This window comes from Pseudophryne corroboree, chromosome 6 (assembly GCF_028390025.1).
Source record: "Pseudophryne corroboree isolate aPseCor3 chromosome 6, aPseCor3.hap2, whole genome shotgun sequence".
Classification (NCBI taxonomy): Eukaryota; Metazoa; Chordata; class Amphibia; order Anura; family Myobatrachidae; genus Pseudophryne; species Pseudophryne corroboree.
In genome coordinates, this window is record NC_086449.1 from 40,746,592 (window position 1) to 40,773,583 (window position 26,992).

A 26,992-nucleotide genomic window follows, 5' to 3' on the forward strand; every position below is an offset into this window, starting at 1 on the left:
CCGCAATACCTGTGAGGTGGTCTGCGGGGGGTCTCTGTCACCTCAAGGGGTCTCCACAATGCCTGCACGCCAGGAAGCAGCAGCAGACTGCCCCTGGCGCCTCCTCCTCCCCCCTGCAGCCGGAAGGACCTCCAGCTGCGTTGCTAGGGGGAGGAGGAGACTACCTTCCGGTACCAGGGCAGGCTGGAGGAAGGTATGCTCGGGGGGAGGGGGTCGGCTTCTGCAACGGGGGCGGTGGAGGCAGCGGGTGGAGGCAGCGGGTTGCGGCGGTCGGTGATAAGAAGCCCATAGGCTTCTATAGGGTATTGCCATCCAGAGATGGCGATACCCTGGACAGTGAAAACGCAGCGGTAGGGGGTTTTACCACATTTTTCCTTTAGTACATCCCGCCCTGTGTAGGAAAACAGCTTGGTCAGGAGTGAGAGTCAGTAGGGAAGAGAAGTGAGTTGAGCAGGAAGGATAAAGACATAGTGATAATACCGTCAAACTTACACTTTGTGATGGTAGCCTTGGGAGGCAGCGATAGATAAGGAGTTAGTGATAAGTTAAAAGAAAGCAAATTACTTGGGATGAAACTCATGATTGGTCAGTTAATCTGGAGGGTTATACGCTGTTCAGGAGAGACATAATAAACAAACTGGGTGGAGGGGTATGTCTTTATGTAAAGCCTTTTTTTTAAAACCTGATATAAAGGAAGACATTCGCGATGGGAATGTAAATACTGTGAGACTGTATGGGTAGAAATTGAATGTGGGGGAAAGGGAACTAAAAAGATACTTATAGGGATATGCTACAAGCCACCTGTTATTAATTTATCTGATGAGGAATTGTTACTGAAGAAAATAGAAAAAGCGGCAGGATTGGGAGACGTAATAGTGTTGGGGGAATTTAACTATCCAGAAATTAATTGGACAAATGATTCATGTGATACTGCTAGGGGTAATAGGTTTTTAAACACACTAAATGATCACTACTTACTTCAACTAATCACGGAACCAACTAGGTACAATGCAATCTTAGACCCGGTATTAACAAACAATGGAGATTTGATATCAAATATTATAGTAGGGGAGCCCATGGGAAACAGTGACCACAATATGGTCACATTCAATATCAGTTTTCACAAGCAGTCCTATATAGGCTCAACTAAGACTCTAAGCTTTAGCAAAACCAACTTTGACATGATGAGGGAAGCTTTGATGGACATTGACTGGGAAATTTAGTTTCAAGGAAAGAATACTACAGATAAATGGGATGTACAGTATTAAAAACGTTGCTAGCTAGTTATACTCGTAAGTTAATTCCCATGGGCAGCAAAAGAAGAAGTAATAATTCCAAACCAATGTGTCTTAATAAAAAGATTAAGGGACTAATGGCCAAAAAGAGGCAAGCATTCAAGAAGTATATATCGGACGGGAAGGTGGAGTCATTCCAGTACTATAAGGATTGTAACAAAATATGCAAAAAAGAAATCAGAGCGTCTAAAATAGAAACGGAAAAGCTAATAGCAAAGGACAGTAAATCAAACCCCCAAAAAGTGTATTAAATACATTAACAGCAAAAGATTAAAGAAAGAGAGTATAGGCCCTTTAAAAGGCAATCTGGGCGTCCTAATCAAAGACGACAATGACATAGCGGAAAAATTAAACAAGTTTTTCTCATCTGTATTCACAAGAGAGGACCATAACCTTAGCAATGATAATGTCCCACTGCTTAATGCTTATTTAAGTAGTCTGTGACCGATAAAAAAAAAATAAGATTAATAAATCACCTGCTCCTGAATTCACCCAAGGGTTCTCATGGAGCTACACTCCAAATTAGCAAGACCCCTATATTTGATTTTCAGTGACTCACTTACATCAGGCATGGTCTCCAAAGACTGGCATATAGCGGAGGAAGTACCGGTATTTAAAAAGGGAAGTAAATCTGAACCGGGTAATTATAGACCAGTAAGTCTTACATCTATAGAGGGGAAAGTACTGGAAGGTGATTTAAGGGATAGAATACAGGAGTTCCTTGAAACCAATAAGGTTATTAATAGGAACCAACATGGATTTGTGAAGGATAGATCATGTCAAACTAACTAACTTATGAAACAGTTAGTGTGAACCTAGATCAGGGTAATGAGGTGCATGTAATCTTTTTAGACTTTGCTAAAGCTTTCGTTGCAGTACCCAGTGGTGCAAGTTGAAAAAATGTCTTACAGGTACTGTGTTTGGGCCGCGTGCCCAAAAAATGGGTGTGGCCAAATGCCACATGAGGTGTGGCCAATGAAAATGGGGGCATGATACACATATCGGGGGAGGGGCAGATACACATATGACCCAAATAGTGCCAGATACACGTTGCCCCACAGTGCCAGATATACATTGCCCCACAGTGCCAGATATACATTGCCCCACAGTGCCAGATACACATTGCCCCCTAGTGTCAGATACACAAATGCCCCCAGAGTGCCAGATATACATTGCCTCACAGTGCCAGATACACAAATGCCCCCACTGTGTCAGATATATATTGCCCCCCAGTGCCAGATACAGAAATGCCCCCCCAGTGCCAGATAAGCCCCCAGTGTCAGATACAGAAATGCCCCCAGTGCTAGATACACATGCCCCCCAAGTGCCAGATATGCCCCCAGTGCCAGATACACATGTCCCTCAGTGCCATATATGCCCCCAGTTCCAGATACACATGTCCCCCCAGTGCCAGATACACATGTCCCCCCAGTGCCAGATATGGCCCCAGTTCCAGATACACATGTCCCCGCAGTGCCAGATATGCCCCCAGTGCCGGATATACATGTCCCCCTAGTGCCAGACATGACCCCAGTGCCAGATACACATGTCCCCCCAGTGCCAGATATACCCCCAGTGCCAGATACACATGTCCCCCCAGTGCCAGATATGCCCCCAGTGCCAGATACACATGCCCCCCCAGTGACAGATATGCCCCCAGTGCCAGATACACATGCCCCCCCAGTCCCAGATATGCCCCCAGTGCCAGATACACATGTCCCCCTAGTGCCAGATATGCCCCCAGTGCCAGATACACATGTCCCCCCATTGCCAGATACACATGCCCCCCCAGTGACAGATATGCCCCCAGTGCCAGATACACATGCCCCCCCCCCAGTGCCAGATACACATGTCCCCCCAGTGCCAGATATGCCCCCAGTGCCAGATACACATGTCCCCCCAGTGCCAGATATGCCCCCAGTGCCAGATACACATGTCCCCCCAGTGCCAGATATGCCCCCAGTGCCAGATACACATGTCTCCCCCAGTGCCAGATATGCCTCCAGTGCCAGATACACATGTCCCCTCAGTGCCAGATATGCCCCCAGTGCCAGATACACATGTCCCCCCAGTGCCAGATACACATGTCCCCCCAGTGCCAGATATGCCTCCAGTGCCAGATACACAAGTCCCCCCAGTGCCAGATATGCCCCCAGTGCCAGATACACATGTCCCCCCAGTGCCAGATATGCCCCCAGTGCCAGATTCACATGTCCTCCAGTGACAGATATGCCCTCAGTGCCAGATACACATGCCCCCCCAGTGCCAGATATGCCCCTAGTGCCAGATACACATGTCCCCCCAGTGCCAGATATGCCCTCAGTGTCAGATATGCTTCCAGTGCCAGATACACATGTCCCCCCAGTGCCAGATATGCCCCCAGTGCCAGATACACATGTCCCCCCAGTGCCAGATATGCTCCCAGTGCCAGGTATACATGTTCCCCCAGTTTCAGATATGTCCCCAGTGCCAGGTATACATGCCCCCCTTCCCCTGATGCTCACCGCTGCTGCTGTCGTGTGTGTGTGTGAGGGGAGGAGAGCGCAGCCTACGCCTCTCCTGCCCCTCAGTCTCCGGCGGGTACGGGTGTCTTAGTTCAATTCAGCGCCAATCCGTGAGCCAATCAAAGCTCGTGGTCCAGCAGCATTGGCTCACGGGCGGCACTGAATTGAACGAAGACACTGAGGGGCAGGAGAGGCGCAGGCTGCGATCTCCTCCCCTCACATTAGCGGTGGTCAGCAGCGGAGGGAGGGAGGGACGGAGCGGCAGCCCATCGGCGTGGGTGCAGCGTACCCACGGCTAAATTTTTAAGGGTATGCCGTACACACCCGTACCCGCACACTTGCACTGCTGGCAGTACCTCACATAAGACTTAACTATAAATTAAAAGAAATGGGGCTAGGGAGCACAATATGCACTTGGGATAGAAATTGGTTAGATAATAGGGAGCAGCGAGTAGCAGTAAATGGAACATTTTCAAATTGGACTGAAGTACTAAGTGGTGTGCCACAAGGGTCTGTACTTGGACCACTATTGTTCAACATTTTCATAAATGATCTGGTAGTAGGTCCAGAGAGCACATTGTCAATATTTGCAGACGATACCAAACTGTGTAAGATCATAAATTTGGAGGTGTATGCTGAGTCTCTTCAGAAGGACTTATTTAAACTGGAAACAAGGGCAGAAAATGGAGAATGAGGTTCAGTATATACAAATGTAAGGTAATGCACTTTGGTATACAAACAGTGGCAGTTGCTTTATCATTCCTGGAGATAATTATATCAGGTGCTAGAAAGGGAGAGTGGTCACAGACAAACAGCAGAGAGGGGGGAGTGCTTCCCCCCCTGGTATCCCCCCAGCCAGCGGTGCAAGTGGGCGGGTACAGGTGGGTATGGCGTACCCTTAACAATTTAGCCGTGGGTACGCCGTACCCACCACCGCAGGGCCGCCACTCCCTCCCTCCGCCTCTGCTCACCGCGCCACTGCTGCATGAGGGAGGAGAGCGCAGCATGCACCTCTCCTGCCCCTCAGTGTCTACCTTCAATTTGGTGCCGGCCTGTGAGCCAATCAGAGCTCCTGATTGGCTGCCGGACCGCAAGCTTTGATTGGCTCACGGATCGGTGCCTAATTGAAGGTAGAGCGACACCCGCACCACTGCTGGAGACTGAGGGGCAGGAGAGGTGCACACTGCACTCTCCTCCCCTCACACACAGGAACAGGACGACAGTAGCAGCGCGGTAAGCAGCAAGGGAAGTGTGGGGGGGGGGGGGGCATGTGTACCTGGTGCTGGGGGCATATCTGACACTGCGGGGGCATCTCTGGCACTGGGGGCATCTCTATCTGGCACTGGAGGCATATCTGGTACTGTGGAAGCATTTCTGTATCTGGCACTGGGGGGACATGTGTATCTGGCACTGGGGGCATCTCTGTATCTGGCACTGGGGGCATCTCTGTATCTGGCACTGGAGGCATATCTGGCACTGTGGGGGCATTTCTGTATCTGGCACTGTGGGGGCATTTCTGTATCTGGCACTGGGAGCATTTCTATATCTGGCACTGAGGGCATATCTGGCACTGTGGGGGCATCTCTGTATCTGGCACTGGGGGCATATCTGGCACTGTGGGGACATGTGTATCTGGCACTGGGGGCATTTCTGTATCTGGCACTGGGGGCATATCTGGCACTGTGGGGGCATTTCTGTATCTGGCACTGGGGGGCAATGTATATCTGGCACTGTGGGGCAACGTGTATCTGGCACTATTGGGGTCATATGTGTATCTGCCCCCCATATGTGTATCATGCCCCCATTTTCATTGGCCACGCCCCATGTTGTATTTGGCAACCCCCTTTTTTTGCCACGCGCGCATAAGACATTTTTTCTACTTGCACCACTGCCCCCAGCACACTAAAAAATTTACCGGTAACCATACCTGAACTTATATGGTAATAGAATTTCAGAGAATTAGTCAGACGTGTTTGCAAAGACATGTTTAGCTGCTGAGCTGCGCCAAGGCTTCTCCGATATCAGCAATCCTAACACTTCACAATAGCAGTGCCCACATAGGGCCATGTGGTTTGTCTACAGTAGGCCTCATGATAAAGGCTCATACTAAAACACTTCCAGACAGAGAGCTAACTTACCGGGGAGCCACCCCCAGGATCTCCCATTAGCACTACAAGGAACCATTCAATGCCTTTCTGACACATGCAGACAAACAGTGGCAGTTGCTCTATCATTCCTGGAGATAATTATATCAGGTGCTAGAAATGGGGAGGGGTCACAGAAAAACAGCAGACAGAGGGGGAGGGGGGATCCCCCCCCCCCCCAACCTGGTATCCCCCCCCCCCCCACTGGTATCCCCCCAGCACACTAAAAAATATCCTGTAACCATACCTGAACCTATATGGTAATAGAATCTCAGAGACTTGGACACACAACTGCCACTGCCACTGTTTGTCTGCATGTGTGACTTTCTGGTGTCCCTGGTCATTCAGGATGCTTATCTGCATGTACATATAGCCCCCTCTCGTCTGCGGTTCCTGCGGTTTGCTATCCTTTAGCAGCATTACCAATTTTGGGCACTGCCCTTTAGTCTTTCTACTGCTCCCAGGGTCTTTACCAAAATTATGATGGTTATGGTGGCACATTTGTGTAGCCAGGGGGTCAGAATACTCCCATATCTTGACAACCTCTTGATCCTTTCATAGTCTCCGGAAGTCCTTCACAGCCATTCTCAGCTGACTATTGCCTTCCTGCTGCAACACAGCTGGCTAATTAACTGGAAAAGGTCATCCTTCATGCCTTGGCACCAGATGCTACATCTGGGAGTTCTCGACTATGCAGCACCTGGGGTCTATGGTCTTCACCTTCGCGATGGTGAAATATGCCTAGTTTCACTCCAGGCCCCTGCAACACCTGATCCTGTCCAGGTGGATCGGACTACCACATCTGATCAGGTCCCACTGGTAAAATGGCACGGTGGCCATTTTCCCAGTGATTTTCCTACTGCACATGCGCGAATCACTGGGAAAATGTTGCTGCGCCATTTTCCAAGTGATCTTTGCAGCGCTGCTGCTGCGCCGCGGGATGCTGGAGGGTAAGTATTTAAATTAATGGGTGCAGGGTGTGCCCTGAGGGCCCACGTGCACCGCACACACTGCACTAATTATAAATACGCCAGTGTCTCGGACGCTATTACAGCTCGCCTTATACTGTATGTCATTGTTACTATATTTGTTTTACATACTTACCATTAAAAGCTAAGGGGGAGATTTTTCAAATGTTGGAGGGAGAAACAGCGGAGAAGTTGCTCCTAGCAATCAAACAGCTCCTATCTGTCATTTTACAGGCTGTGCTAGAAAAATGATAGTAATAACCTGATTGCTGTCTCCACGTTATCTCTCTCCGATATTTGATTAAACTCCCCCTAAGTGTTATTATGTGTAAGAGAACCGCTTCCACAAAGTTTATTTTTATCCCATGAGAAAGTGGCTGGGTGCCCTGCTAGATTAGCAGCTTGTCTTTTTTCTCTTTTGTGTTCAATGTAGTTGTTTCCCGTGTTTGCAATGTATATCCTCTACTCTAGGGGTGCACCACCAGCAATTACGTATCTGTAATGGGTGCAGTGCACACCGGTCCATCGGGTCCAGGGGAACCCACACCGCACACGCTACATCCGTTTCCTCAGTACTCACCTCTCTGGAGTTTCACGCCCGATGCGGCAGCCCTGAAAAAATCACCCGGAAAAGGACGTGTTTCCCTGCATTTTGTGCATGTGCAGTAGGGAGGTCACAGGGAAAATGGTCGCCGCAACCATTTCCCCGGAGTCCTGAGCATAGCACTGTGCTAGAGTCTGCTAGTGTTGTGACTACGCTGCCTGGCTGCCGGTATCATCTACAAAGCCTCAACCTAACCCTCACCTCCTGCAGACTGACCCTAACCCTCCTCCTGTGCCTAACTCTAACCATAGCCCTCCACCTAATCCTCCCTACCTGTAGCCTAACCCAAACCCGGGCATCAGGATTCTCAGCGGTGTCAGGACTCCGGTGCTGTCATCCTAACCATCGGCATGCCAACTACATCCCTTATCATGTTATATATATATATATATATATATATATATATATATATATATATGGACCAGATATATCAAGCCTTGGAGAGTGATAAATTCCAGTGTGATAAAGTGCCAACCAATCAGCTCCTGTCATTTTTCAAACACAGTCTGTAACACAGTGGTACAAGTATGCGGGTACAGAGTACCCTTAAGAATTTGGCAGTGGGTACGCAGTAGGAGCTGGTTGGTTGGTACTTTATCACTGTGAAATGTATCACTCTCCAAGGCTTGATAAATCTGGGCCATATGACTCTTGCATCTGTCTCTGTACCATTCAAAATGGATGTTTTTCATCTCTATATAAAATATGTTTGTTTCTAGAGTTCTGTTTTTTTCTTTACTATAACAAGCAGAGTTCTATGTTTAACTTTTATGATGTTTTGCATAATGTCTTATGGGCCTAATTCAAGGTTGATTGCAAAATAACATTTTCCTCTAATGGGCAAAACCATGTGCACTGCGGGTGGGGCAGATGTAACATGTGCAGAGAGAGTTAGATTTGGGTGGGTTATATTGTTTCTGTGCAGGGTAAATACTGGCTGCTTTATTTTTACACTGCAATTTAGATTTCAGTTTGAACACACCCCACCCAAATCTAACTCCCTCTGCACATGTTATATCTGCCCCCCCCCTCCCGCAGTGCACATGGTTTTGCCCATTAGAGGAAAATTTTATTTTGCAATCAACGTTGAATTAGGCCCCATGTCCTTTACTATTGCTTCTACAATACAATTTGTTTAAAAAAATATATATATTCCTTGTTAAAAATGAGGGCCACCTCCAGAATGGAAGAGCACCGCCATCCAATCATAAGATTGCTAAAATGTTTTTGCAGTGTTTTAAATTTCAGCACTCTTGAAGTCAGTTCCCCTCAGCAGCTCATTCTGCCCCCGAGCAGCTGCCCATATAAAGGTGCAAGTGTCCAGCTGTTTCCCTTAAATTCCATGTATTCCCAGGGAGGGACCTCCACCCCCTCTTGCATAGCTTGGTTTATTTCACAGTGTGTTACATATCTAGAGTGTTTGTAATTTGTGATATTCTCAGTTAAGTTACAGGTTCCTAACACTGGACTTATTGAAAAAGTACAAACCACCCACCCCTAGGATGCACACTGCTAACACAACTGCCCCTCAATACCCGTCTGTTCCTCCCTCAACCACTGCTTCCAACTTTAATGAACTCTTAAGACTGATTGACTGGCCTGAGCCACCATCCACTGTGACACACTATAATCTATCTACCAGCCCCGGACACTGTGATTACCATCTGCTGAATGCACGGGACACGTACTGGATTGGGGAGACGTTGGAGGTGCTCATCACAGTTCGGGACCACCATGGTCGGCCAAAGGAATATGGTGGAGATTACTTCCGAGCCAAGCTGCACTCTCCGGCACTGAAGGCTGGAGTGACTGGACACGTAAAGGACCATGGTAATGGCAGCTATCTGGCCACGTTCCTCCTCCCATGGCCAGGGAGAGCAGAGGTGCAAATCCGGCTCATTCACTCCAGTGAGGCTGTAGATGTTTTGAAGAAGAAGAGGGAGAACCACCCAGAGAAGGTGATACAGAACAGTCCGCCTGACTAATTTACCTCTTATCTATTCATCAACCAATATCACTCACTATTGTTTTGCATTTATGTATTGGTGGGATCCTTGTGTGACGTACAGAGTTTAATCAGTCAATCATTATTACAATGCGTCCAGTTAAGGGCTTTAGTAGCAGCAGTAGTGATACCTGGCTGATGGAGACCTCAGGGTAGATATAGCTAGGTATGTAATCCTTGACCCTACCCTAGGATGGCCTTGTGAGAATTCCTGGTTAATGTTTAACTCTTACTATATTAGTTGCACCTTAAGGTTATGACATCACTGAGGCATGGTAAAGCAAAGCATTGCTCTTATTTTGGTAAGTACACACATTAGATTATACTGATTACAGCTCTTTCAAGGATATACTATCAGGAGCTCCACCTGAACAAGAACTAAGGCGTCTATTCATGAAGCTGTGAAAAAGTGCGGAGAAGTGAGCCAGTGGAGAAGTTGCCCATGGCAACCAATCAATGTTGAGGTAACATTTCTAAAATGCATTCTATAAAATTATACGGAGCAGCCGATTGGTTGCCATGGGAGACTTCTCCACTCATTCATTTCTCCATACTTTTCACTGCTTCATGAATAGACCCAGTAGCGGATTTTGCCACGGGCAAGCTGGACTTTTGCCCGGGGCGCCGCCTTCCGGAGGGCGCCGGCACCATCCGGAGGGCGCCGCACCAGGGCAAGATCCGCTGCTGCTGTACCCCCCCCCCCCCCCCGCTGCCACTGCGAAGGGGAAACTAGACGCTAGCGTCTAGTTTCCCTTCGTGGAGAGGACCTTTTCTGTGCGGTGCGCGATGACGTCATTGCGCACCGCACATCATTTCAGAGCGCTACTACTGTACAGGGTGCGTAAATGACCACACCCCCTGTATGAAGCCACGTCCCCTATTGCCGCCCGAGGCGCAAACAGCCCCTGAACCGGCCCTGAATAGACCCCATGTACAACCCCATCATAAAGTAGATTAATTAATCCACTTTCCCAGAGTGATGTCCAGGCTGCTCCTTTACCAGCAAGGTAGGGACAAAGCCCATTCTCACCCCAATCCGGGCAGGCTTAGAAAATGAGAAAGTACCACATAGGGGATAAAGATTAATGTTACAGCCATGACCAGTCTGACTGGAGCCGTAGCACTTAGCCATTACTTTCCCAAATAGAAGACTGCTGTCAGTAAGGGGAAAACCTACTTTCACAGTATTCCATACCCATTGGCCTATTACAGCGCTGTCACTCTGCCCAAATCTCGATTACGGTTTGTGGGTCCTAGATAATGGGGTATCCTGATAATTAAATGATATACTGGTGACCCTGTGTTGACCCTTGGGCAAGAGCCCTATGGGTAATCCAGCACTGACATGCCTCCCCCGTATCTCATGTCAGCAACAGGTTCCTGTGGTGTTTAGCTCTAGTAAGTTTAAATAAAACAATCCAGTGATCTAGACCACTGGTTCTCAAACTCGGTCCTCAGGACCCCACACAGTGCATGTTTTGCAGGTAACACAGCAAGTGCACAGGTGTATTAATTACTCACTGACACATTTTAAAAGGTCCACAGGTGGAGCTAATTATTTCACTTGTGATTCTGTGAGGAGACCTGCAAAACATGTACTGTGTGGGGTCCTGAGGACCGAGTTTGAGAACCTGTGATCTAGACAAAGGAGAATGTAGCTGGCCATTTTGAGACATACCCCAATTTAACCCATTACAGGCTTTTTAATTCATGCTCTCGATTATCTACCACTTCTGGCACCATTTAGTGACCTCGGCATACTTCTGACTGGCTGGATGGCTACCTTTCTGACCACCATTGAAGGTAGCTCTTTTAATGAATTTAACATAGAGAACCCACCCGGCAACATTTTAGGAACCATGAAATCATCATACAGTCTAGAAATGTAAATGATTATAAAATACACAGCAATACCACTGGTTATGCTGAGGAAGGATACCAATACCATGGGGTTAACAGTGTGTAAAGTGCAGGGGTGTGCTTACAATAAGGTTACCAATGTGTAAAGTACAAGTCTGTTTATGGTGTATTTAATAATTGATTATGATAGTTTGTGTAAGGCAAACTGTTACCACCTTTTCTCTGACGTCCTAGTGGATGCTGGGAACTCCGTAAGGACCATGGGGAATAGCGGCTCCGCAGGAGACTGGGCACAAAAGTAAAGCTTTAGGACTACCTGGTGTGCACTGGCTCCTCCCCCTATGACCCTCCTCCAAGCCTCAGTTAGATTTTTGTGCCCGGCCGAGAAGGGTGCACACTAGGGGCTCTCCTGAGCTTCTTAGTGAAAGTTTAGTTTTAGGTGTTTTATTTTCAGTGAGACCTGCTGGCAACAGGCTCACTGCATCGAGGGACTAAGGGGAGAAGAAGCGAACCTGCCTGCTTGCAGCCAGCTTGGGCTTCTTAGGCTACTGGACACCATTAGCTCCAGAGGGACCGAACACAGGCCCAGCCTCGGAGTCTGGTCCCAGAGCCGCGCCGCCGGCCCCCTTACAGAGCCAGAAGCAAGAAGAGGTCCGGAAAAATCGGCGGCAGAAGACATCAGTCTTCAACAAGGTAGCGCACAGCACTGCAGCTGTGCGCCATTGCTCCTCAGGCACACTTCACACTCTGGTCACTGAGGGTGCAGGGCGCTAGGGGGGGGCGCCCTGAGCAGCAATGTAAACACCTTGGCTGGCGAAAATACACCACATATAACCCCCAGGGCTATATGGATGTATTTTAACCACTGCCAGAATTCACCAAAAAGCGGGAGAAAAGGCCGCCGAGAAGGGGGTGGAGCCTATCTCCTCAGCACACGGGCGCCATTTTCCATCACAGCTCCGCTGGAAGGACGTCTCCCTGACTCTCCCCTGCAGTCCTGCACTACAGAAAAGGGTAAAAAAGAGAGGGGGGGCACTAATTTGGCGCAGTTTTGATAATAACAGCAGCTATAAAGGGAAAAGCACGTTATATAGTGGTATTCCTGTCTATATATAGCGCTCTGGTGTGTGCTGGCATACTCTCCCTCTGTCTCCCCAAAGGGCTAGTGGGGTCCTGTCCTCTATTAGAGCATTCCCTGTGTGTGTGCGGTGTGTCGGTACGATTGTGTCGACATGTTTGAGGAGGAAAATGAGATGGAGGCGGAACAATTGCCTATAATAGAGTTGTCACCCCCTAGGGAGTCGACACCTGAGTGGATGAGCTTATGGAAGGAATTGCGTGACAATGTCAGCTCTTTACGAAAGACAGTTGACGATATGAGACAGCCGGCTACTCAGCTTGTGCCTGTCCAGGGGTCTCAAACGCCATCAGGGGCTCTAAAACGCCCGTTACCTCAGATGGCAGACACGGATACTGACTCCAGTGTCGACGATGATGAGACAAATGTGACTTCCAGTAGGGCCACACGTTACATGATTGAGGCAATGAAAAATGTTTTGCATATTTCTGATAATACAAGTACCACTAAAAAGGGTATTATGTTTGGTGAGAAAAAACTGCCTGTAGTTTTTCCTGTATCCGAGGAATTAAATGAAGTGTGTGATGAGGCGTGGGTTTCCCCCGATAAAAAACTGATAATTCCTAAAAGGTTATTGGCATCATACCCTTTCCCGCCAGAGGATAGGGCACGTTGGGAAACACCCCCTAGGGTGGATAAAGCGCTCACACGCTTGTCTAAACAGGTGGCACTACCCTCTCCTGATACGGCCGCCCTAAAGGAACCTGCCGACAGAAAGCAGGAGAATATCCTAAAATGTATATACACTCACACGGGTGTTATACTGCGACCAGCAATCGCCTCAGCCTGGATGTGCAGTGCTGGGGTGGCGTGGTCGGATTCCCTGACTGAAAATATTGATACCCTAGATAGGGACAGTATATTACTGACTATAGAGCATTTAAAAGATGCATTTTTATATATGCGTGATGCGCAGAGGGATATTTGCCGACTGGCATCAAGAGTTAGCGCGCTGTCCATTTCTGCAAGAAGAGGGTTATGGACGCAGCAGTGGTCAGGTGATGCGGATTCCAAAAGGCACATGGAAGTATTGCCTTATAAGGAGGAGGAGTTATTTGGGGTAGGTCTATCAGACCTGGTAGCCACGGCAACTGCTGGAAAATCCAAATTTTTACCCCAGGTAGCCTCTCAACATAAGAAGACGCCGTATTATCAGGCGCAGTCCTTTCGGCCCCATAAGGGCAAGCGGGCAAAAGGCTCCTCATTTCTGCCCCGTGGCAGAGGGAGAGGAAAAAGGCTGCAGCACACAGCCAGTTCCCAGGAACAGAAGCCCTCTCCCGCCTCCGCAAAGTCCTCAGCATGACGCTGGGGCTTTACAAGCGGACTCAGGCACGGTGGGGGCCTGTCTCAAGAAGTTCAGCGCGCAGTGGGCCCACTCGCAAGTGGACCCCTGGATCCTTCAGGTGGTATCTCAGGGGTACAAATTGGAATTCGAGACGTCTCCCCCTCGCTGTTTCCTAAAGTCTGCTTTACCAACGTCTCCCTCAGACAGGGAGGCAGTATTGCAAGCCATTCACAAGCTGTATTCCCAGCAGGTGATAATCAAGGTACCCCTCCTGCAACAGGGAAAGGGGTATTATTCCACACTGTTTGTGGTACCGAAGCCGGATGGCTCGGTGAGACCAATTTTAAATCTAAAATCCTTGAACACTTACATACAGAGGTTCAAATTCAAGATGGAGTCACTCAGAGCAGTGATTGCAAACCTGGAAGAAGGGGATTATATGGTGTCTCTGGACATCAAAGATGCTTACCTACATGTCCCAATTTACCCTTCTCACCAAGGGTACCTCAGGTTTGTGGTACAGAATTGTCACTATCAGTTTCAGACGCTGCCGTTTGGCTTGTCCACGGCACCCCGGGTCTTTACCAAGGTAATGGCCGAAATGCTGATACTCCTTCGAAGGAAGGGAGTTTTAGTTATCTCTTACTTGGACGATCTCCTGATAAGGGCAAGATCCAGGGAACAGTTGGAAGTCGGGGTAGCACTATCTCAGATAGTGTTGCGGCAGCACGGTTGGATTCTCAATATTCCAAAATCGCAGCTGATCCCGACGACACGCCTTCTATTCCTAGGGATGATCCTGGACACAGTCCAGAAAAAGGTGGACTCCCGGAGGAGAAAGCCAGGGAGTTATCCGAGCTAGTCAGAAATCTCCTAAAACCAGGCCAAGTCTCAGTGCATCAATGCACAAGGGTCCTGGGAAAAATGGTGGCTTCCTACGAAGCAATCCCATTCGGCAGATTCCACGCAAGAACCTTCCAGTGGGATCTGCTAGACAAATGGTCCGGGTCACATCTTCAGATGCATCAGCGGATAATCTTGTTACCAAAGACAAGGGTGTCTCTCCTGTGGTGGTTGCAGAGTGCTCATCTTCTAGAGGGCCGCAGATTCGGCATTCAGGACTGGGTCCTGGTGACCACGGATGCCAGCCTGAGAGGCTGGGGAGCAGTCACACAGGGAAGAAATTTCCAGGGCTTGTGGTCAAGCCTGGAGACATCACTTCACATAAATATCCTGGAGCTAAGGGCCATCTACAATGCTCTACGCCTAGCAAGACCTCTGCTTCAAGGTCAGCCGGTGCTGATCCAGTCAGACAACATCACGGCAGTCGCCCACGTAAACAGACAGGGCGGCACAAGAAGCAGGAGGGCAATGGCAGAAGCTGCAAGGATTCTTCGCTGGGCGGAAAATCATGCGATAGCACTGTCAGCAGTGTTCATTCCGGGAGTGGACAACTGGGAAGCAGACTTCCTCAGCAGGCACGACCTCCACCCGGGAGAGTGGGGACTTCATCCAGAAGTCTTCCACATGATTGTGAACCATTGGGAAAAACCAAAGGTGGACAATAGCTGTGGACGCTCTGGTAACACCGTGGGTGTACCAGTCAGTGTATGTGTTCCCTCCTCTGCCTCTCATACCCAAGGTACTGAGAATTATAAGACGGAGAGGAGTAAGAACTATACTCGTGCCTCCGGATTGGCCAAGAAGGACTTGGTACCCGGAACTTCAAGAGATGCTCACAGAGGACCCGTGGCCTCTACCTCTAAGAAGGGACCTGCTCCAGCAAGGACCCTGTCTGTTCCAAGACTTACCGCGGCGGCGTTTGACGGCATGGCGGTTGAACGCCGGATCCTGAAGGAAAAAGGCATTCCGGATGAAGTCATCCCTACCCTGATCAAAGCCAGGAAGGATGTAACCGCACAACATTATCACCGTATTTGGCGTAAATATGTTGCGTGGTGCGAGGCCAGGAAGGCCCCTACAGAGGAATTTCAACTGGGTCGTTTCCTGCATTTCCTGCAAACAGGACTGTCTATGGGCCTAAAATTAGGGTCCATTAAGGTTCAAATTTCGGCCCTGTCGATTTTCTTCCAGAAAGAACTGGCTTCAGTTCCTGAAGTTCAGACGTTTGTCAAGGGGGTACTGCATATACAGCCTCCTTTTGTGCCTCCAGTGGCACCTTGGGATCTCAATGTAGTTTTGGGGTTCCTAAAATCACATTGGTTTGAACCACTCACCACTGTGGACTTAAAATATCTCACATGGAAAGTGGTAATGCTGTTGGCCCTGGCTTCGGCCAGGCGTGTGTCAGAATTGGCGGCTTTATCCTATAAAAGCCCTTACCTAATTTTTCATACGGACAGGGCAGAATTGAGGACTCGTCCTCAATTTCTCTCTGAGGTTGTTTCAGCGTTTCACCTGAACCAGCCTATTGTGGTACCTGCGGCTACTAGGGACTTGGAGGACTCCAAGTTGCTGGATGTAGTCAGGGCCCTGAAAATATATGTTTCCAGGACGACTGGAGTCAGAAAATCTGACTCGCTGTTTATCCTGTATGCACCCAACAGGCTGGGTGCTCCTGCTTCTAAGCAGACTATTGCTCGTTGGATTTGTAGTACAATTCAGCTTGCACATTCTGTGGCAGGCCTGCCACAGCCTAAATCTGTAAAAGCCCATTCCACAAGGAAGGTGGGCTCATCTTGGGCGGCTGCCCGAGGGGTCTCGGCTTTACAACTTTGGCGAGCAGCTACTTGGTCAGGGGCAAACACGTTTGCTAAATTCTACAAATTTGATACCCTGGCTGAGGAGGACCTGGAGTTCTCTCATTCGGTGCTGCAGAGTCATCCGCACTCTCCCGCCCGTTTGGGAGCTTTGGTATAATCCCCATGGTCCTTACGGAGTTCCCAGCATCCACTAGGACGTCAGAGAAAATAAGAATTTACTTACCGATAATTCTATTTCTCGTAGTCCGTAGTGGATGCTGGGCGCCCATCCCAAGTGCGGATTGTCTGCAATACTTGTACATAGTTGCTGTTACAAAAATCGGGTTATTGTTGTTGTGAGCCATCTTTTCAGAGGCTCCGCTGTTATCATGCTGTTAACTGGGTTCAGATCACAGGTTGTACGGTGTGATTGGTGTGGCTGGTATGAGTCTTACCCGGGATTCAAAATCCTTCCTTATTGTGTACGCTCGTCCGGGCACAGTGTCCTAACTGAGGCTTGGAGGAGGGTCATAGGGGGAGGAGCCAGTGCACACCAGGTAGTCCTAAAGCTTTACTTTTGTGCCCAGTCTCCTGCGGAGCCGCTATTCCCCATGGTCCTTACGGAGTTCCCAGCATCCACTACGGACTACGAGAAATAGAATTATCGGTAAGTAAATTCTTATTTTTATTCTCAGACCCCAGAAAGAGGGCATGCCACGTTATTTGATCTTGTAATACTGTACCCCTCATGCACCTGCATATGCTTCAATTCCCTAATGCCTCTTTGTATGATCCACACATGACATAGGCAAGTGCCAGGGATGGGTGTGGGGGGGTGTTCCAGTTGCCTGGAAACCCACTTTGATCCGCTCTTGGAGCCCTTAACCAGGTCTTAACCACACATCCCCATGATGAACTGAGCCTGTCCAGCCTTGGTACACACCATAACTACTTAGGGAATGAGTAGGCATATACATGCCCCCTCCTATTGCCACGCCCCCCCAGCAATCAGATCTGCCACAAATCTTGGAGGTACCATGCAACAGACAAAAGTAGAAGTGCTTTACATTAAATGAATGAAACACTAATGAGATAAATAGGTGAAATGAATTGAAACACATGGAGATGAGTGGACTGAAGGTGGGAAAAAAGGATTATTTAATATAAAATATGTATATAAAATATATTCAGTCAACAACAGTGGTTAAAAATGACCAGATACACCAAGGGGCTACTGAAGTAGTTTGTCCGTTCCTTATTTAATGTGGACTAAAGATGAATAGGTGCAAGAGAAAATAGGGCTGATGGCACAGTCCTGATGGTGATAATTACTACAATGATTTCCGCTGGAGAAAAGGAGTCCTCTGGATAGCGTCCCTTTTTGAGGGGTAAATCTCTGGGGTCCTGAGTCCTTACCAGGTTGCGGAATCCTCAATGCTGAGTGAATGAACAAAGTCACCAGTGGGCACATGCTGTTAGCCGAATCATCTGTAGATGTATTCCAAGGTCCACTAAAGGTCCGGATATAGCCCGTGCAATTTCCAATCGACAATGGTGATCTGGAGTGAAAACTGACGCGTTTCGCTGCAGTACATGCAGCTTTTTCAAAAGTTTCAAAAGTTTTTCAAAAGTTTCACTCCAGATCATTGTGGTAATTATCACCATCAGGACTGTGCCATCAGCCCTATTTTCTCTTGCACCTATTCATCTTTAGTCCACATTAAATAAGGAACGGACAAACTACTTCAGTAGCCCCTTGGTGTATCTGGTTGTTGTGTAATTTTTATTCATTTGTAACCACTGTTGTTGACTGAATATATTTTATATACATATTTTATATAAAATAATCCTTTTTTCCCACCTTCAGTCCACTCATCTCCATGTGTTTCAATTAATTTCACCTATTTATTTTGTCTGTTGCATGGTATTTCTAGTTATACAGGACTGACTATACCTGTTTTTATAGCAGCTGCTCAAATTAACACAGCAGCCCTCTTTGCGCCTGATTTAACCTTGGTTAAACTCTATTTCTGCTTTCACAAATCTTGGAGGCCCTGGATCCCTCATGCCCCTTTATATGGCATGAGAGCAACCTCAACCCATTGTATATGCCAGAGTCCCCTCTTGCACCTTTATATTGTATCAGAGCCCCAATCCTGCCCCTGTACATGCCATCCCTCTAAGCCTCTTCATGAGTTAATCTTGCTCCTGCCTCTCCAAAAATGCAGAGCTGAGGTAAGAATAGGGGGCCCTGTTTGCCAGGGATGGCTGGAGCCCTGGGGCTGTATGATTTTATTATTACTGTACCCCAGCTGTTATTCAGAGACATGTGTCAGTCAGTGCATTTGGCTGGCACTTATTGGGTGTGTAGGGTAACTGTTACTATGGCATTTGCTAGCTGGCCCCCCCAGCAGCCTTACATGCTATCAGGGCCCCCTGACTCCTCTTCCTTGGTTTTCAGAGGAGACAGCTAGGAACTGAGTGATCTGCAGCACTTGCAAGATTGTGAGCGTCATGGCTCAGAATTAGCCTCACGAGGATGAAACTTCCAGTCATCCGGGATTACCTGCACTCTGAACACCAGCAGATGTCCTGATTTCTGGACCGTCCAGGGTAATCCTGGACAGATGGCCCTACAGGTTGAGGATGGCAAAATGTCAGTTTCTGCCTCAAGCAGCAGAATTACTTCCGCTCTCAATAACCAATATTTGGTTCCACCTCGTAGGTCTATTTCTATGGATACTTCCAATTTAACGGCAGCAGTGAGGTAATGGAGTGTAACCTGGAACTGCCGGGAAAGGACGTGTGCACATACAGGGACCCCGTCTCCGGTGATTCGTGGCAGTGTATGCGACCACGGAAGCTGCCGTGTGACTCCTGGATCTATCACTCCATGGGTGGATACCGCAGAGTGACAGACCAACTAGAGGACTCTCTGCTGAGTGGGTGAGTGAGACTGTCTGCTGGAAATCAGTTGCTGAGGTTGGTCTGATATAAAATGACGGGCAAAGAGAAACATGCAAATATCAAATCTCCCGGACTCATGGGGGCATTGCAATAAGTGTTAGGCAATGGTTCCAATGGTTACGGATCAATAGATCTACAGTAAGAAGGTCCGCAATTAGGTCGACACCATATGGTCGACTGTGAAAAGGTCGACGTGGACAAATGGTCAATGTGGTCATTAGGTCGACCTATGAAAAGCTAACAGGTACAAAAGGTCGACACATGGAAAGGTTGTCATGGAAAATGGTCGACACCGGAAAAGGTCGACACATCGTTTTTGTGTTTTTGTGGTGTCATTTTCACCATCTGGGCGCGTGGACCCCCAACTAGTGCACCGCGTCCCCTCGCATGGCTTGCTTCACTCACCATGCTTCTTGGTAGAGTATGAAAAAGTTGAAAAAACAAAAACAAAGAACTCATGTCAACCATATGCGTGTCACCCGTTGGCATGTTGACCATTTGAAACTGTCAACTTTTGTACCTGGCAAACTTTCATAGGTCGACTTAATGACCCTGTTGACCTAATGCACGTCGAACGGGTGTAGTATGGTATGCCGGCGGCTGGGCTCCCGGCGACCAGCATACCGGCGCCGGGAGCCCGACCGCCGGCATACCGACAGTGTGGCGAGCGCAAAGGAGCCCCTTGCTGGCACGACGCTATTTATTCTCCCTCCAAGGGTGTCGTGGACCCCCACTAGGGAGAATAGCTGTCGGTATGCCGGGTGTCGGGATCCCGACGCCGGTATACTGTGCGCTGGGATCCCGACATTCGGCATACTGAATACCACCCCGTCAAACATATGGTGTCGACACAGTGACTGTCTGACTAGACGCTGTAGATCTATTGACTGCATACCGGTTCCAGCACCAAATAATATTATTGTTTGAAGTCAACATTGTACCTTTCACTCCTACTAAACACCAGTGTGTAAATACATTCACATAATTAGATAACTAGTGCTTAATTCATTATAATACGTGATTCTACATATTTCCTCCGGTGCACCTGATGCTCAGATCACATGAGATTCTAGCTATAAATTGAGAAAAATGGTATTAGAAATACACATCCTGGCATACACGTTTTACAAAAGCTGTAAACTGTATGAAGTAAATATTTTATAAGCTATTATATGATAAACAACCTCCAGGATCTCAGGAGTCGGGAGGTTGGGAGCTACATTTACCAAGTGGAATTACTGTTGTCCGACATCAGGAAATGTAACAGAAGGAAAATGTAACCTCCTTCAGTCCCCAGCTCATCTGCAGTGTGTGGCTCCAGTATGTCCGCTAAAGCAGATGTGACGCAGCGGCCTGCATATCCAAACAACAGACCAGTGGTACATTACACAACTAACTATATGCAAACAAAAGACATATTTTCATAATGCTAGCAGTGCATGCGATCCCAGCTGCAACATGTAAGAATTGTACAATGGACATACAGTAAAATACAATATGCATGGATAGCTGAATACAATTCAAGCAATGGTAAAAAAAAAGTGTAAAAACCTCTATTTTATGACAAAAATGAGAATAAATACCAACACTGGATGAGCCAATGAGTGAGTGGGTATGGGGAATGAATGGGCAGGACTGGGGCATCACTTAAAACTTAACTTTTTAGGTGTGCCCATTTGTAATTATGGGGCAGATGTATTAAGCCTGGTGAAGTGATAAAGTGGAAGGTGATAACGCACCAGCCAATCAGCTCCTAACTTCCATGTTACAGGCTGGGTTTGAAAAATGACAGTTATGAGCTCACTGGCTGGTGCGTTATCACCTTCCACTTTATCACTTCACCTGGCTTAATACATCTGCCCCTATATGTCTGACACATTTCAGTCTGTGTAAATAATCAGTGATTCCTCTCCCTCAGCCCTGTCACCGACAAGATTATCTCTGGCAAAGTTTCTCCAATCAATGTCACCTCAGATAACATCTCATTGGGTAAGCTGCCTGCAGGACAATGGTGGTCATTCCGAGTTGATTGCTAGCAGATTTCGGTCGCTGTGCAGCGATCAGGTAAAAAAAAAATCGGCACTTCTGTGCATGCGTATGTGGCGCAATGCGCACGCACGTCATACTATTACAATGAATGATGTAGTTTCACACAAGGTCTAGCGAAGCTTTTCAGTCGCACTGCTGGCCGCAGAGTGATTGACAGGAAGAGGGCGTTTCTGGGTGTCAACTGACCGTTTTCAGGAAGTGTTTGGAAAAACGCAGGCGTGCCAGGAAAAACGCAGGCGTGGCTGGGCGAATGCAGGGCGTGTTTGTGACATCAAAACAGGAACTGAACAGCCTGAAGTGATCGCAAGCGCTGAGTTGGTCTGTAGCTACTCTGAAACTGCACAAAAATTTTTTGTAGCCGCTCTGCGATCCTTTCGTTCGCACTTCTGCTAAGCTAAAATACACTCCCAGTGGGCGGCAGCATAGCGTTTGCACGGCTGATAAAAACTGCTAGCGAGCGAACAACTCGGAATGACCCCCATTATATGGTTATTGAAGCAATCAGTTCTTATAACCGTTTCCTTTTGGCATTGGCGAAGTTCCTCTTCCATTTCTTTACAGTGTGTTTCGTTGATAGTGATTCCAAATACCGGAGGTATATTTCCTCTAGTATCGCATGGGCGTAACTAGAACTTTTTGGGGCCCCATACTAAAATCTTAAAAGTTACCCCCCCCGCTTCCCTGTCACTACAATGTCCCTTATGGGAGCAGGAGAGCGTGAGGGGAGTGAAACACAGGGGGTGTCATGGGGGGGGGGGGGGGGGGGGGAGAGAGAGAAAGGGAGGGGAGCAAGAAAGATAGGAAGAGAGACAGTTTCATGGAAAAAGAAGGAATGAGATAAAAAAGGAGACAGGAGTGAGAGAGAGGGTGTCAGAGAAAGAAAGGGATAAGGGAGAGGCATCAGGGAGAGAGAGAGAGGGTGTCAGAGAGATAGAGAACGGGGAGCACGAGCGAGTGTGTTAGGGAGAGGGGGGGGGGGAGAGAAAGAGAGGGGAGCAAAAGAGAGTGAGTGCCAGGGAGAGAAAGAGAGTGAGTCTCAGAAATAAAAAGAGACAGTGTCAGAGATAGGGAGAGAGAGACAGCGTCAGGAAGAGACAGTGTCAGGGAGGGAGGGAGAGAGAGAGAGATAGTGTCAGGGAGAGAGACAGTGTTAGTGAGAGAGAGACAGCATCAGGGAGAGAGAGGGGGAGAGAGTGTCAGAGAGAGAGATAAAGTGTCAGGTTAAGAGAGAGAGAAAGAGAGAGGCAGTCTCAGGGAGAGTCATGGCACTGGTGACTTGGAGCCAGCCAAGAAGGGCTCCCGCACGGGATGGGGGGTAGGGCGGGGTGGATGTTTTGCTATCGCTGCTGCTCTGACCATGGGCGGGGGTGAAGGGGGAGCAGTAGGCCTTTGAGGTAGCCCATGACTGGGTGCAGGGGTATCAGCAGGCCCTGGAAGCAGCTCAGGCCCCATAGCAGCGGCACCCTCTGCACCCACAGTAGTTATGCCACTGTGCTGTCTAGTACCTTCTTCCTCCTTGGTGCCATCCTCCGCTGGGTTGCTGGCTGCCTACTGCTGCCATTGATGGGTTAATGAGCAATGCACGTGCGCACTGCACAGCGTCTCTGCATAAGCACATTGCAGAAGCTGGAAAGGCTTCTGCTGTCAGTAGGAACCGTACAGCTAACTACATCTGTACCAGCTAGATGGTGTAAACAGTACTGTCACAAACAGTGAAGTCATAGGGGGAATTCAATTTGTCCTTGTGTGACACTATGAGAAACTGGCTAAGCTATTCGGGTCACTAACTTTTAGCAAAATCACTCACCAGCTGGTAAGACAGAAAACATACCAAGCACGAGTCCCTCTGAGTTGTGAAAGTTAAATTGCGCATGCACAGATTTCTGCCAATCTCTTATAAACTTGGGTTTCCTAGCACTATAATTAAAGGTCAGACCTAGCATTCAGTGCTAGGTGATTGTCATTGTTATTCTGTATTTGAAACTGCGCACCATACTGCTGATCCTCGGTGTACCAATTTTGGCTATAAATAAGTGTCAGACAAGGCATTCGGTGCTAGGTGATTGTCATTGTTACTCTGTATTTGAAACTGCACACCATACTGCTGATCCTCTCTGTACCGATTTTGGCTATAAATAAGGGTCAGAACTAGCATTTGGTGCTAGATGATTGTCAATGTTACGTTGTTTTTGCCACTGCACACCATACTGCTTATCCTCTGTGTACCAATTTTGGCTGAGACTTTGGGGTATATTTACTAAAATTCGTATTTTTCCGAAAAAGGTCAAAGATCAATCACGAATGACATCGACAGTGTAAAATTGCAACTTTTTGAATTGATTACGACTAATTTACTAAGCTGCCGTATTTTGCCTTTTCGGGTTTTCCGATGTCGATGTCATTCGTGTTTTTTTTCCGTTTTTTACGGCAGTGATTAGCAAAACACTGCCGACTTTTTCAAAATGAATCTCGGCCGGATCTGTGTGATCCGTGCTGGGGTTCATTTTTTTTTTTTTTTAAATAAACACTGTAAAACTTAAAAAAAAATTGCGTGGGGTCCCCCCTCCTAAGGATAACCAGCCTCGGGCTCTTTGAGCCGATCCTGGTTGCAGATATATGAGGAAAAAAGTGACAGGGGTTCCCCCATATTTAAGCAACCAGCATCGGGCTCTGCGCCTGGTCCTGGTTCCAAAAATACGGGGGACAAAAAGCGTAGGGGTCCCCCGTATTTTTGAAACCAGCACCGGGCTCCACTAGCTGGACAGATAATGCCACAGCCGGGGGTCACTTTTATACTGTGCCCTGCGGCCGTGGCATCAAATATCCAACTAGTCACCCCTGGCCGGGATGCCCTGGGGGAGTGGGAACCCCTTCAATCAAGGGGTCCCCCCCCCAGCCACCCAAGGGCCAGGGGTGAAGCCCGAGGCTGTCCCCCCCATCCAATGGGCTGCGGATGGGGGGCTGATAGCCTTTGTTGATAGTTATGAATATTGTTTTTAGTAGCAGTACTACAAGTCCCAGCAAGCCTCCCCCGCAAGCTGGTACTTGGAGAACCACAAGTACCAGCATGCGGCGGAAAAACTGGGCCGCTGGTACCTGTAGAACTACTACTAAAAAAATACCCCAAAAATGACAAGACACACACACCTTGAAAGAAAAGTTTTAATACATCCATCCACACAAACATATACACATACTTACCTTATGTTCACACGCAGGTCGGTCCTCTTGTCCAGTAGAATCCATGGGGTACCTGTTGAAAAAATTATACTCACAAAATCCAGTATAGATCGGTCCTCTTCAAATCCATTTGTAATCCACGTACTTGAGAAAAAAAAAAAACGGAGTCCCGACCACGAACTGAAAGGGGCCCCATGTTTTCACATGGGACCCCTTTCCCCGAATGCCAGAAACCCACTCTGACTTCTGTCTAAGTGGGTTTCTTCAGCCAATCAGGGAGCGCCACGTTGTAGCACCCTCCTGATCGGCTGTGTGCTCCTGTACTGACTGACAGGCGGCACACGGCAGTGTTACAGTGTAGCGCCTAAGCCGCCTATGCGCTCCATTGTAACCAATGGTGGGAACTTTCTGCTCAGCGGTGAGGTCACTTTCGGTCAACCGCTGAGCAGAAAGTTCCCACCATTGGTTACAATGGAGCGCATAGGCGCTACATTGTAACACTGCCGTGTGCCGCCTGTCAGTCAGTACAGGAGCACACAGCCGATCAGGAGGGTGCTACAACGTGGCGCTCCCTGATTGGCTGAAGAAACCCACTTAGACAGAAGTCAGAGTGGGTTTCTGGCATTCGGGGAAAGGGGTCCCATGTGAAAACATGGGGCCCCTTTCAGTTCGTGGTCAGGACTCCGTTTTTTTATTTTCTCAAGTACGTGGATTACAAATGGATTTGAAGAGGACCGATCTACACTGGATTTTGTGAGTATAATTTTTTCAACAGGTACCCCATGGATTCTACTGGACAAGAGGACCGACCTGCGTGTGAACATAAGGTAAGTATGTGTATATGTTTGTGTGGTTGGATGTATTAAAACTTTACTTTCAAGGTGTGTGTGTCTTGTCATTTTTGGGATATTTTTTTAGTAGTAGTTCTACAGGTACCAGAGGCCCAGTTTTTCTGCCGCATGCTGGTACTTGTGGTTCTCCAAGTACCAGCTTGCGGGGGAGGCTTGCTGGGACTTGTAGTACTGCTACTAAAAACAATATTCATAACTATCAACAAAGGCTATCAGCCCCCCATCCGCAGCCCATTGGATGGGGGGGACAGCCTCGGGCTTCACCCCTGGCCCTTGGGTGGCTGGGGGGACACCCCTTGATTGAAGGGGTTCCCACTACCCCAGGGTACCCCGGCCAGGGGTGACTAGTTGGATATTTGATGCCACGGCCGCAGGGTACGGTATAAAATGACCCCCGGCTGTGGTATTATCTGTCCAGCTAGTGGAGCCCGGTGCTGGTTTTAAAAATACGGGGGACCCCTACGCTTTTTGTCCCCCGTATTTTTGGGACCAGGCGCAGAGCCCGATGCTGGTTGCTTAAATATGGGGGAACCCCTGTCCATTTTTTCCCCATATTTCTGCAACCAGGGTCGGCTCAAAGAGCCCGAGGCTGGTTATGCTTAGGAGGGGGGACCCCACGCATTTTTTTTGTGAAAAATTAACACTTTCCCACCCCTTCCCACTGATATACATGCACGGATCTCATGGATCCATGCATGCCTATCCAATCACGGCTCAAAAAAGCAGGTCTGTTTTTTTTAGCACTTTTTTACGAATTGTAATTTTTCACGGCAGTGTTTGGCTCTTTTGAGATTTGCACTTTTTAGTAAATAACCGAGTTCTGCTAATTTGCTGGCGTATTTGACCGATGGTGTATTCATTCGTATTTTTTTTCTTGGACTTCCAAAAAAATACGAATGCCCTCACTTTGAAGAAATGACACTTTGAAGAAAAAACAGCATCTCGGTCAAAATCGGGACCTTAGTAAATATACCCCTTTGTCTATAACTACGGACTTCTCTTGAGCCTGTTTCCAGAACTTCTGGTTGATCATTACCTGCTGCAATTTTTCCTAAAACTCCTGCTGCCTGGATTATTCCTTCAGTCTCTGGTTAGTTATCTGACACAATTATTAGTAAAGGTTTAGAAAATACTGAAGTTGGATCACCCTTAATCTACGTTTATTTTATTTGTCTCTCATACTCACACATCTCATTCTCCTCCAGAACTCACCTCAAAGCTCTCCACCTGCAGACCTGGCCAGGAACCTACACAGCCATCTGGCTTTTATTATGGTGACAACTGGAGATCCTTTACTTGTCTGGGTCGGTATTTTCCTCAGCCATCTGATGCTCTTGCCTGTCTCAAGAGGAAGGACATCCACATGTTTGGAGACTCCACTCTACGCCAGTGGTTTGAGTATTTGGAGAGATTCATTCCCAGTAAGATTTCCACATTGTT

The 26,992-nt window shown here is 48.0% G+C and overlaps 1 protein-coding gene across 2 annotated transcripts in view; it reads left to right on the top strand.

Annotated features, from left to right (window-relative positions):
• The window catches only part of LOC134936016 (NXPE family member 3-like), an 88,490-nt gene that overhangs the window by 20,244 nt on the left and 41,254 nt on the right, over positions 1 to 26,992 (top strand). For both annotated transcript variants that reach the window (XM_063930914.1, XM_063930915.1), the window contains exons 2-5: positions 8,958 to 9,473; positions 19,231 to 19,451; positions 21,391 to 21,461; positions 26,758 to 26,973. In XM_063930914.1, the coding sequence (XP_063786984.1) occupies positions 8,958 to 9,473; positions 19,231 to 19,451; positions 21,391 to 21,461; positions 26,758 to 26,973 (1,024 nt within the window). The remainder of the gene's footprint in view (positions 1 to 8,957; positions 9,474 to 19,230; positions 19,452 to 21,390; positions 21,462 to 26,757; positions 26,974 to 26,992) is intronic.